The 12,751-nt window shown below is 35.4% G+C and overlaps 2 protein-coding genes across 2 annotated transcripts in view; one reads left to right on the top strand and one right to left on the bottom strand.

Annotated features, from left to right (window-relative positions):
• Positions 1-360: 360 nt before the first annotated feature.
• Positions 361-12,751, top strand: part of LOC125235507 (semaphorin-2A-like) — a 782,062-nt gene continuing 769,671 nt past the window's right edge. Inside the window, exon 1 of the mRNA XM_048142078.1 lies at positions 361-667. The gene's annotated coding sequence lies outside the window, so the exon portion shown is untranslated. The remainder of the gene's footprint in view (positions 668-12,751) is intronic.
• LOC125235509 lies at positions 10,644-11,993 on the bottom strand. Its single transcript, XM_048142082.1, has 2 exons — positions 11,884-11,993; positions 10,644-11,795 (listed from the first exon to the last, which is right to left on the bottom strand). Exon 2 carries the CDS (start codon positions 11,636-11,638, stop codon positions 10,961-10,963), a length of 678 nt encoding a protein of 225 aa, XP_047998039.1. The 5' UTR covers positions 11,639-11,795; positions 11,884-11,993; the 3' UTR covers positions 10,644-10,960.

The raw sequence follows: 12,751 nt of genomic DNA on the forward strand, positions 1-12,751 counted from the left end.
TTAAACACAAAACCACCCGACCGTGTCATAATCCGCGTAAGCCCAACTTACGATCACACATCGAACTTCTGAGAGCTTTATTAGATAAGAGTTAAATGTGGTATTGATTAGCTAACCCTTTATCGCTGACAAGATCCGTCTAACTTTCCCAATTCGGGGACCGACAAATCGAAATCGCTTTTAGCAAAACAAGTATTAATGCTGTATCGGCGTCCCGGCACGGTAGGCGGGCGTCGCGCAGTCTACGGAGGTTTCAGGCGCCCCCGCCCCTGCCAGTTTCGTCCGCGCGCCCGACGCCGCGTCACGTCGCTCGCGCCGCCGCCCCAGAAGCCACACTTCAAGCTTCTCCTCACATAACCGCACTATAAAAACACAATCTTAGAACCGCTGTACGTTCCCGACGCGACATTCTCACTTGTGGCTGCGTGCGTACGAACGTGTATGTCCTAAACACGACTAAATACTCCCAATATTTACGTTTGGATTGAGATGAATGAATGTAGGTAAATAATGGCATGAATTAGGTTAACGCCAATCGTGGTCGGAACGTCATGTGAAATGTCTCAGTGTTTACTTTGCATTACGTCCGATATCTGACTGCCGAGTGGATTATAATAATCGTGGGATTTCCATGCCGTCTACATAATGCACACTTCCGTTCACGAAGGTAAGTTATTTATGAAGATATTATGTAGATTAACTACCTGATAACATTAAAATATAGCCGGATATGTGGAAAGGAAAAGCAAATGTATTTAAGTTCTACATCAAAAGCTGCTCGGAGGGGGAGACGTAAGTATAAAACATGACGAGAAAATATATGCAGATTTCGGTCAAAAATGACAAACAGCTGAAATCTGTGCATTTTAGTTGAAAAGCGAGTTTTCAACTTTGCTCGCAGGGGAGCATGAGTTTACAAACATAAACATTGCGGTGCTTCACGGTAGGTACGTTGGTGTAGGCAGACCGCGGACTACATTTTTGTGTGCTAAAAACCACGTTGCGTTGGTTTTGCATACAAATATTTTTTATCCTTCGCGAGAATCGAACGTCACAACCGCGCTATTCAGTTAGCCGAGGATTTGCGAATCGCAGTTTTGTTTTTAAGTGCTGTTCATTTGGCGTAGCCGCATTCTAAGAATATTTGCGCATTAATGGATTGTATTGTAAACAAAGAAGGATACTACTAAAATACGCAGCACGAGCAAATCACCAGCCTTGTAGGATATTAATAAAGCGTAGGTAACGTGAGTGGCATGATATTTTCCGATTTTTTAAAAATCGTGGATTCGAACCAAGTAACATCATTAAATCAAAATAATTGGAATTAAATTGACAAATTTAATTTTTTCACCACACCAACACGAACAAAATACTGACTATAAAATTTCAAACTAAATCAAATTTATCGATTTATTCAATATTTATAATTCAAAATCATCATTTATAGGTAATTTCTACCAGCCAACTCAAATTATCAAGTTAAAATTTGTATGAAATTTCTATGCGCTCTTGTGGATAAAATGCAATTTTGCTATCTGTTTTCTAATAGCAAACTAAGCCTTTATCAGTTGGTGTGGTGAAAATAATTTTAATCAACCTTTTCGACCCGGCTTAAATCATGCAATATCACGTAAAGAATTTGTATATATTTCTAAAGTAAAACTTTACTAGCGGATAGTATTAAGTACTCAAAGCTGGTAAACAATATATGATGGCCCCAGAAACTTTGGCTGCCGAAGCTCAGCTGTCACTTCGGCGAACGAAGTAAAGCATTGGTTACCGCATCAAATTTACCGATAAATTTAAATTTAAACTTTCGGAAATAGCATCATACGTTGCATGGTAGGTACATAATGATATTTCATTGGCAAAGTCATTTAAATACCAACCATTGAATATTAATAACTAATTGCTTTTGAAACATTTAGGCGTATTGTACATTGTAGATGAAACATAGGAAACATAATTATAATATGTATTACCATTTGGGTGTACCCTTGTTTCGCCGACAAACTTTTCATCGAATATCATTTCAGCGACAACAAATCATCGAAACTTTAATTCGAGTAAAATTGTTTCGAGTAATTTCGTTTCAACTACTATTTATTTGAATTTTTCTTAGTTATCGTAAATACTATTCAACTACTATTTCTTCATCGCTGATTCGTTTCAAAGTACTTCAAACAGCAGAACTACAAAACATCGCAATTCATTTATTCGACGTATAATTACAAAACTTTCTCATTTGTCGTACTACACATTTAAAGATGTTTCTGTTCTAGGAATCTTCAAATTGTCGATTTTATCGTGACATATCACATACGTCCATAATTACCTCTAAACTGTGACCATTGGCACACATCACACAGAAACAAACGGTTTACCGAGTAGGTTTAGGTTACGTTAAAACTGCGACCTACACAACAACGAATGGCTTTTGAATTAGGTTTAGGTTAGGTTAGAATCGTGACCACACACAAAAACGACCAGCTTTCAGAGTAGGTTTAGGTTAGGTTAGAACTGTGATCACACAGAAACAAACGGCTTACCGAGTAGGTTTAGGTTAGGTTAGAACTGCAACTTACACAACAACGAATGGCTTTTAAATTAGGTTTAGGTTAGGTTAGAACTGTGACCACACACAAAAACAAATAGTTTACAGAGTAGGTTTAGGTTAGGTTACAACTGCGACCCTACACAACAACGAACCTTTTTTTAAGTAGGTTTAGGTTAGGTTAGAACTGTGACCAAACAAACAGTTTACAAATTGTGAAATTTTAGAAAAAATCATAATTGAAATAATATTATGCGTAATGAATTGTATTTAATGTAAAACAAAATGAAATGAAAAAAATATGAAACAAAATACCACGATATAAAGTATACTCGGAATAACTTATCTACGAAATAAAAGTCTACGGTTTGATTTTACTTGTATAGATTGTTCTACGATATGAACTGTCGATGAAATGAAATTATTTGAAACGTTGTCTTTGAAATAATATTCGAACAAGTGTCTGTCGGCGATTCAAGGGTAAACCTACTATTTGTGGAAGCGGATGTATGTGAAACGAGGGGGGTTAACCCACCATTTTATATGGAATTTGACAGATGACAGCCCACTAACCGTGGGCCTTAGTCGTGTAAAGGCGTCTTGAGGTTTTAAATTCAAGACATAATTATGTGACATTCTAAAGTAAAAAAAAACCTTGTCACTAACCACAATGACGAAATTTGCTCGTATCTTTATAAAAAAAATATCTTTTCTCAAACATGCAATGAAATATTGTCTTTACGTTCCTTAAAATGGGCTGGGAATTATCGCTTTTTGGGCGCAACAACTCGAGAGGACTGTAAAGGGATTTCATATTATTTTTTAGGCCTCGGCCTGCAAAGTAACTTTTTTTAATAAAATATTGTCCTTTAGAGCATTTTTTTTTATTTCATTGTATGTTTGAGAAAAGCACTATACATGCCTCGGCGTGAAAACGCATTCCCGGCCTCGTATAGGGGTACGATTCCGGGAATCCGCTCGCACGCTCGCTCGGCCGTATATACCCACTTGGCCGGAAATCCTCATTTTCCCGGCCTCTGATGTAATGTACTATTTAGAGCCTACTTACTTTTAAAAACTGTATCCAGGAATCCTTTCATGTATATTGGGGCATTTTCAGAATCTGGACCCCAATTAGCGTAAGTTGTTAACAAAAATTAACTCACTGTCAGTTTTGTGACGATAAGTAAGCATAAAATTTCAATAAAAAAATTGTTTTTGTGTTAATTACATAAACTTTAAGCGATAATTTACATTCAGATTGTGAAAAAAGTGAATTTTTAGACATATTTTAAGCTTAATTTGTCGTCACAAAACTGACAGTGAGTTAATTTTTGTTAACAACTTACGCTAATTGGGGGGACCTAAATTCTGAAAATTCCCATTGATCATACTATAAAATAAGTTATCACTACTTATTTCATTTTGTAGCTATCTGCGGGTAAGCAAATAATATATTTAAAACATGTTTATTCTGAATTTTAAAACAGATCTAGGTTAGTTATGTTACTATCTGATCTTTACCCATTGTTATGGATAACGACGTCGTTATAACAAAGTCAGCTTAGGTATTAAAAGCGGTATGCAACGGAAGCCGTAACCGTTAACAACAAGACAAAGCCGTTACTATATCGACAGAGCCGTAAGCGGTTTTGCCTGCACAAATCTTTTTAAATCACAAAAGCCAGTCGTCAAGATCGCATGTCGAAGGAAAGGAAAATATCCTGTGGAACCGTGCCTGGCTTGGATTGGGCGCCAACTCCGCAAACTCAAGGAAAACGGACTAAGTGCAGAGGTACTGTGAATGCGTTTACTCCATTTCGAGATAAGGCGACGCAACTTGGGGCAAATCCCCTACGAAAACATCAATGTAGGCCACGTCTTCTCCGGTAAGATAAATTCAAAAAGGATTCGCTCCACACACATATTACCAACTCAATGGGGATTAAAACTTCATTTGGAGACGAAAGGCTTTAACTTTTCGGTAAACAAGGTTCATCCCTTTTTATTGCGTACCTTTAATAGGTACGATGCTTGAAAGGGTGCGTTTATAATTTGGTTAATTTTATGCACCATTCGCATTTAGGGAGAAATTAACGTTTTAAGGTGTATGCCAAATAATACTTAATTTTCTTGAATTTTTAACCTTTGTTGTTTTATAAGTTCCTATCTGTGTAAAGTTTCTAAATAAATAAACTCCATAGCTTCATAAAACTTACTTATAAATTAATTTTTTTTCTTCAAACCAAAACATAATTTTGGTCAAGATGTAATATACCCTCCTGGGTTATGCTCTTAACCCTTATAAAATATTTGTGCGGCCCTCATCCGGGTAAGCCAAACCTGCAACTTTAAGAGTGAACATAACTGAGTAAGATTAGGCCTTACCAGAGACAAATATATAAAGCAAACTTGAATCTCTGTCTGTATGTATTTACTTGCTAAACATATACAGTAATCAGATATAAATATTTAAATAATTCAAAATAATATACAGATACAGACACGTAGTTTTTCGAAAAATTAAAAATATAAATAACTCAAATAATGTTGAATGAATAAAGTATAAAATAAAGGACTTGATACAATGTTGGAGATTTATACATTCGCTAAACGTCAAATTACAAAAAAAAAAGATACAGCGGGGCAAATATCGACTGGGGGGCAAATGTAACTGATCCATTTTTTCCATGTTAAACAATGTTTGCATTATTAAATAGAGTGTCCACTGTGTCCACCGGTTATATATGGTAAGCGTGTTCAGTGGATACATGTAGAACCCAACATCATAGTGTAATAATGGAAAAAATGGATCAGTTACAATTGTCTCCCAGTCGAGAATTGCCCCACTGTACCTTATTGCATTCTTATAAGTTTAGCTTTCAGTCGCCTGCTACTTTTACCTACCTACTACTGCCAGGCCGATTTTCGTGTGATATAATAACTGTTTTATATAAAAAAATGACACATTGTCATTGCTTACATTGTCATTTGCATTGATATATAAAATATTTTCATCGATATTAATATGTGAATAGAAACGAGGACATCCTTTTTAGGAAAAGTTGCTTCCGCGCACCCTCCAGTCTCAACTCAACACAATAAAAATTAGTTCATTTAACAAAAAAATGAGTATTGAAGTAAATGAAGCAGAATAACGTCCCATTGGGAAATTAATTCTGGCCGAGAAAGATCAAGTTATTATGCCCCGAGGAGCGGGTTAGTCTGTAAATACCAATTAAAACAGGTTTTACACTTCCATTGTTTTGTATTTATTTATAAAGCTATAAAAACAATATCGATTTAGAAGCTATCAGAATGTCAGGATCACATTTATAGGGGCTACTTTTTTAAAGTTGTCTACCCCATTTTTTTTTTACATGGGTATTTTTCACAGAATTCATAATCAGAATCGTGAAATCTTTCGGTCCTGATTGGGGAAAAAATGTCCCAAGATTTCCATATATTTTTCAAACCTTCCATTCCGCTAACGCCATACAAAATGTATGAAAAAATGGTAACGGAATGGGAAAAAAACCTTGGGACACTTTTTTTCTCCTATAAGGATTGAAAAAGCTCGCGATTTTGAGTGGGAACCACATAAAAATTTCCAAATAAAAAAAAAGTGGGGTGGACAACTTTTAAAATTGAAAAAATTTCAACAAATGAGTTAATAGTAATCGAATGGTGGAAACGTGCTAACACAAAGAAGGAATCACAGAGTTATACCTCTGCCTAGATGCAATTCATCATTTCAGAGAAGGCAATTTGAGGTACAATCTGCAATTATATACAATAAGATAAATAAGGAAATTTATATATACCTCCTAAATAGATATGGTTGCAAAAAAACAATAACTAATTGGCTAGATGAGCTTGACTACAAAGCTACTGAGGATTTGATTAGTAAATAACCAATAAAATTAAACAAATTATATCACTCACGTGCACTGACATGAACACACACATGCACACAAACACACACTTGCATACGCGCGCACGCGCGCACTTGCATACGCGCGAAGCCGCGAACACACAACTGCATGCTAGTATAATATAAGAAAATTGTATTGTATAAATAAATAAAGCACTTACCTGTTGATCTCATTAGAATAATTGAAATAAAAAATGATCATTAACTTCCTATAGTAAAAGATTATAAACTGTAATTCTGGAAGAGCGAGGTCTCCTGATACAGGTACTTCGTACCCACTAGGAGGACTCGACAACTTATTTAGCAATGTTGTTTTTTTTTTTATAAAATAAATCATTTTCAAGCTAGGTGTTCAATATGGAGTCATAAGAAAATATTTATTGTAATAAGTTGATTATTATTATTTATTAGACTTATATTGACCGGGATATAGACCGTGATTACCTTTTTGATTTTTGTCGAGCTCCCGATATTTCGACGCAGTTGCATGCATCATGATCACGGAAAACTGACGAAGGCGGGTGGATGTTAAAGTTGTATAGACAGCGCGCGATCTACCCTCCTTCGCGCGCGTCGGCTGCGTTCACTTTCAGCGTTACCACTGGTCGCGTTCACACTCGATGGTCTGTCCAAACACACTACACTCACAGTGTCACTACGTTTGTTCAATTCTGACTTCACCGGTTTTTTACACAAACAAATCACTGGATTCCATACATTAGATAGTTTGAAGCCATCCTCGCGATTGAAATTTTTATATTTGTGAATCTCAATGGCTTCTCTTACCAATCTCAAAAGGTAATCACGGTCTATATCCCGGTCAATATAAGTCTAATGAAAATAACCGTGAATCATTCAAAACTCTTATTATTATTTATTTATTATGTATACGTAAGAATCACAGATAAATGAACGTACGTGTTAGTAAAACCGACATAAATAATATAAACTTTGATCAAATCGGCTAATATCTATATTGGGACCGTGCGCGACGACAGCGCCATGTGTCAGGTGGCCATTCTGGACACTATTGTCGCCGCTGTCAAACAAAACGTAAGTTAATATTTGAAAAAGATTAATGAAAACTAGTGGTTTTTTACAATATTAGACAAATTTTGACGATGTTAGTCAGTAAAATTATTGCCCATTGTTGATTTCAGCGAGAAATGAGCCTTTTGGTCACTAAAACGGGGTTTACTGCCATCACCCATGAAATTATTTTTCAACCGGAGACGATCAATAAAGGGAAGAAATTGGTGCAGGCTGGGCACGTCCTTGAGGTTGAACACATTCGCCAAGAAGACATGACCTGTATTATTAAAGCCCGAGTGGTTCGGCAAACTTCTGTCACGGCAACGGCGTACAAGACAACTTTGTTTGTAAGCAGATTTTTATGTTTCGATGCTGTTCAACAAAAGTTTATTCTGTGTCTAACAAATCATTTTATTTACAGCTAAACACCAGTTCTCATGTTGAGAGTGTATCGTGAGACTGTGTTTATAATAAGAGTGGGAAGTGCAAGCACATTGCAGCACTTATATACTTCATAAATAATGAAAACAGTTTTACGAAGACCAGTCAGGAACAACACTGGGGTAAGCCAAGTGCCCGTCAATTTTCCAAGGAAAAATATTCTAAAGGAAAATACTTCCATGAAATGTATCCCACAGCAAAAAAACAGAAGTGTGAACCTTGTGAGTTTGATATCTCGGATTTGAAGGAAGGTTGTGCTCTGAAACGTATCCTAGAAGCTGCTGTTGCTAAAAGTCATGCTGAAGATATAGAGACTTCTGTTAGCAAAGTTGTCCAAAGTTTAGTTGAACAGACTGATATTAATTTACAAAGAGAAGATTGTGTGATATGTCTTGAAAACTTTAATGTTTTTAGACAAGAGTTCCCAGTCTACAAAAGTAGTGCAGTTTATAGTACAGAACCAACTTTTCATGACTTTTATGTCTTGCATGTTGTGATGGAAGATACAGAAATTTCGAAATTATGTTGTGATACCATTGAACAATCAATGTGTGAAGCGTGGCACTCGGCAAGAAGATTAAGGATTTCGTCAAGTACTAATGTACATGATATAAAATTATGAATGAATTCATTGATAAATTCGCCACCCACTTTTGCAGCTGATACATGATATAAAAGTGCGTAAAACTAAAACAGTGGAGAGTCTTGCACAACAAATTCTGTTTCCGAAACCTGTCGAATGCGCAGCTACTCGGTATGGCACAAATAATGAAAAACAAGCATTGGAAGAGTACCAAATTTTAAAAAATTGTAGAGTTATTCGACTAGGGGTTATTATTAGTAAAGAACAGCCGTGGTTGTGCACTAGTCTAGATGGCGTTGTTATACAGGATGAATGTGTGAAAATGTTAGTGGAAGTTAAATGCCCAATATCTTGCAAAAACCAACCGATTGTTGATTTTGACAAGAAAAAGTGTAATGTGCAATATTTGGAGTTAGTTAATGATGAACCAGAACTAAAAAAAAGTAAGCCATATTATACTCAAATCCAAGTACAAATGTACATGACTGGAATGACTATGTGTGATCTATTTATATACTCACCAATTGGTAGTTGTATAGTTAGAGTAGACAGGGATGAAAATTTTATAAAAACTGTAATTTTAAAAAGTGAGGAATTCTACTTTAAAAATTATTTACCGCTGTTGTATTCTACGTACTAAGTAGTATTTGCCTGGCCCCGTAGCCGAATGGCATTTCTCCGACGCCAAACGAAAGCGATACGCCGCTGGCTCTGTCGCGCCAATACGCAAGCGCGATAGAGATAGATATCTACTAGCGCTTCGTTTCGTGAGCGTTTCGTGAGCGATTGTGCCATTCGGCTAGCCACCCAGGGTGGCTAGCCGCACCCAGGTGTTCTGCCAAGAGTAATTCGACGGAGAAGAGGAAGAGTATTGTACAAGAATAAACTAAACTTTTAGTGCAATTGTAAAGCTAAAAAAATTATATTTATGTATTTAAATATAATAATAGTGTTAACATAAATATTACATGTTTATGTTGATAATGTTTTTAATACTGATTTAATTAAGAATATGTTTTCGTTCTAATTAAAAATATTTATTATTGTGACAACTGAGGCAAAGCCAAGAGGAAGGGTTATGTTTAGCAGTCTTAATACATACATATTTAATTAAAATGAAACAAAATTATTCAATAAATGCTAATGACTAAGTTAACTTTTAGACTAAGGAGTTAATATCCTCTTCCAAATGTTGGGAGTTATGTTATTGTGTTTAAAAATATATATGATAAAATAAATATCACTTGTTTATGTTATTCATGATTGTTATTAATTATTTAATAAAAGTCTGATTTTTAGTGGCATGTACATAAATAGTACATTGCGATACAAGTGCGTAAAAAAGGAAGTTCGAAACGGATGGCGATAAATTAAAACATGACCGAAGGGAGTATTTTAAATCGACACGAGTTACGAATTTCCTTTACGCACGTGTATCGTACGACGTTTTTCAGTACAGATGGTGCTTTTTTTATGCACTAGTGCGAGAAGTAGTTCATTTCTTGTAGATAGAATTTTGGAGGGCCACGTACTGTCATACGATACACGTGCAAAAAGTAAATTCGTTACTCGTATCGATTTAAAACTCTCTTCGGTCATGTTTCAATTTATCGCCACTCGTTTCGAACTTCCCCTTTTCCGCACTTGTATTGTAATGTACTATTAAGTACATTGGGCAGATTGGGCTTATGAAACTGTTGATCAGTTCACTGTTAGGTCATTTTCATCAGCTCATATTTCAAATATAATTTATATGGTTCATTGGTAAAAGAAAAATAAAGTGGAATACTAAATTGCAATACATTTTAATACTATACAAATAACATTAAATAATATACAATATATATTACAAAACCTTGTTTTATTTACATGAAAATATTGGAGGTTGAAGATTTACCAGAACACAGCAAATATGTAATATATCATCAATGTGATGAAATAAATTCTCCGGAATTTTATTTAAAATGTGATAAACCTTCAGTCTCTGCATTATTCGCTCAACGTGGATTCTGACTCTAGCTATTTTATACGTGGCATCTGTTTCTTCCCTTGTAAATTCTCCTTTATGCTGAAGGAATGGTGGCATGATAAAAGTGATGCTTTTTCCACTTTCATCAATGACTTGTTTTATTGCTGGAAATCCTTTATCAGCCAAAACAATGTCTCCATTTTCTAAGAGGTCTACTAATCCTGACTCAACAGTTATTTGTGAGTCACTTTTTCTTCCACCACTTACTTTTGATTTGAGTGAAATGAAGCCTGAAGGAGTTATACCAATAAGCACTTTCGCAGTGAACCCATGTTTGTAGTGCGAGTAGCAGAACACACGATTATCAACACTTGATGGTACTTCTATAGGAATCTCAGTACAGTCAATAATTACTCGAGTGTTACTATAATCAGGGTGAAAACATTACGGCATTGTCGTCTGTACAACATTTTTGTCCGGCCAAAAAACCAAATTTGACGTAGCAGCTGCTAATTCTTCAACATATGAGTAAAATATTCTCGACACTGTTGTTCTATGAATAGCAAACAGAACACTTAGTGCGGAAAATGTTAAGCCAAGTTTCATTTTCATCAAGAAAAGAAGTAGTCTATCTTTCTCATTAACCAAATATTTGTGGTTTTTTTTGGTAAATTTTAGTAAAAAGTTAAAGTTGTTAAGAGTAACACCTGTAAGATCGACAAGCTGTTCATTGGTATTGATAGATTGAAATCCAGCAAAGTATTTGTCATCGGTCATTGTGGCTTGGTCTATAGAAATGCTTTGACCAGTATCACAGCTTTTGTGTTTCATCATTTTAAAAGTCTTAGTAGTATTTGTATTGATGTCAATTTCTGTTTGAACCTCAGCATCACATGTTTCTTTGCCATAAAATATGTATCTGTTACAGATAAACGCCTGTCCTGAATTCTGTCCATTTTTAGAAAAATATAGGTCCACTTGACATTCATTATCAACGTTTAAATTCACACCATTTTCCAGCAATTCCAATTCACTTGAATTATTAGGATGGACTGATGCTGCTTCTGCTGTTGTACATGTGTTCATGTTTCTTTGTTTCAGGTAACGTTGAAACCTTGACATTTCCGCATTTTCATCAATCCGTTTTGATTTGTACACAGGAGGAAATAACTTTGGAACATAACTTGGACTGGCTTCCTCATCAGCTTTTCTACCTCCAATAAAGTGTGCACTACAAATTCTGTCATCTGGCTTTGGCTGCCACTGGGATCCATCGGGACTGTAATATAGTAATTCACCATAAAAATTTTAAATCAATACTTTTATCAAAGGATTACGTACTTTCAGTAAAATTTATATAAACTTACTTTCGTCTTCTAACGGCAATTATCCACTTTTTTCTTTGGTCTCGTTTCCACCACGGTCTTGGAAATTGGTAGAATTTACAGTCGCTGTTCTTCTTGGTGTTATTACAGTTATTACAGTGTTGTTATCTTACTAGGCCCATATTAAATTCATTTAAATTTATCTCAAAACCATAAGAAAATGTTCACTTTAATATGGATTTGACAGCTGAAGTCAGCGACAAAGATGTCAATTTTAGCCGTAGCGTGCGCTGTGATCGTTTTTGCTAGGGTCTCTATTGGTTCCCATAATTTTTTTAGTCCGATTTTTACAATCCATAACGTTGTTAGTCATAATTTTTAATAGTCATATTATCATTAGTCATAAAGTTGAATGTCAGAAATTGGAGGTCAGATTTTTGCAAGTCATCATTATTGTTAGTCATAAACATTGTTTGGCATAATAATCAAATTGCATTTTGTATTATGGACATAATGTTGAAAGCAATAAACATGTTTGTCATAATTGTCGTAAAGTATATTTTCGCAAGTAATAATGATTACTGTCCACATTAACTTTAATCATAACATTCAATGGGATCTATATTATTTTTCATTATAAAGAACACAAGGTAACTAACGAACCTACCCGAGAAATGAAAATTTTCTCGTTGGGCTCACTGATTTTCCCGCCATTTCGTCTTTTACATGTTATGTGTTTAATTTTTTCATGTTGCCTTTAAGAATATTAGGCCCGGCCAGCGATTCGACGGAGCCCCGCTATGCGGGGCTCCTATTTCTGCTCTGAATGACACAAGGTAACTAACGAACCTACCCGAGAAATGAAAATTTTCTCGTTGGGCTCACTGATTTTCCCGCCATTTCGTCTTTT

This window comes from Leguminivora glycinivorella, chromosome 17 (genome assembly GCF_023078275.1).
Source record: "Leguminivora glycinivorella isolate SPB_JAAS2020 chromosome 17, LegGlyc_1.1, whole genome shotgun sequence".
NCBI lineage: Eukaryota > Metazoa > Arthropoda > Insecta > Lepidoptera > Tortricidae > Leguminivora > Leguminivora glycinivorella.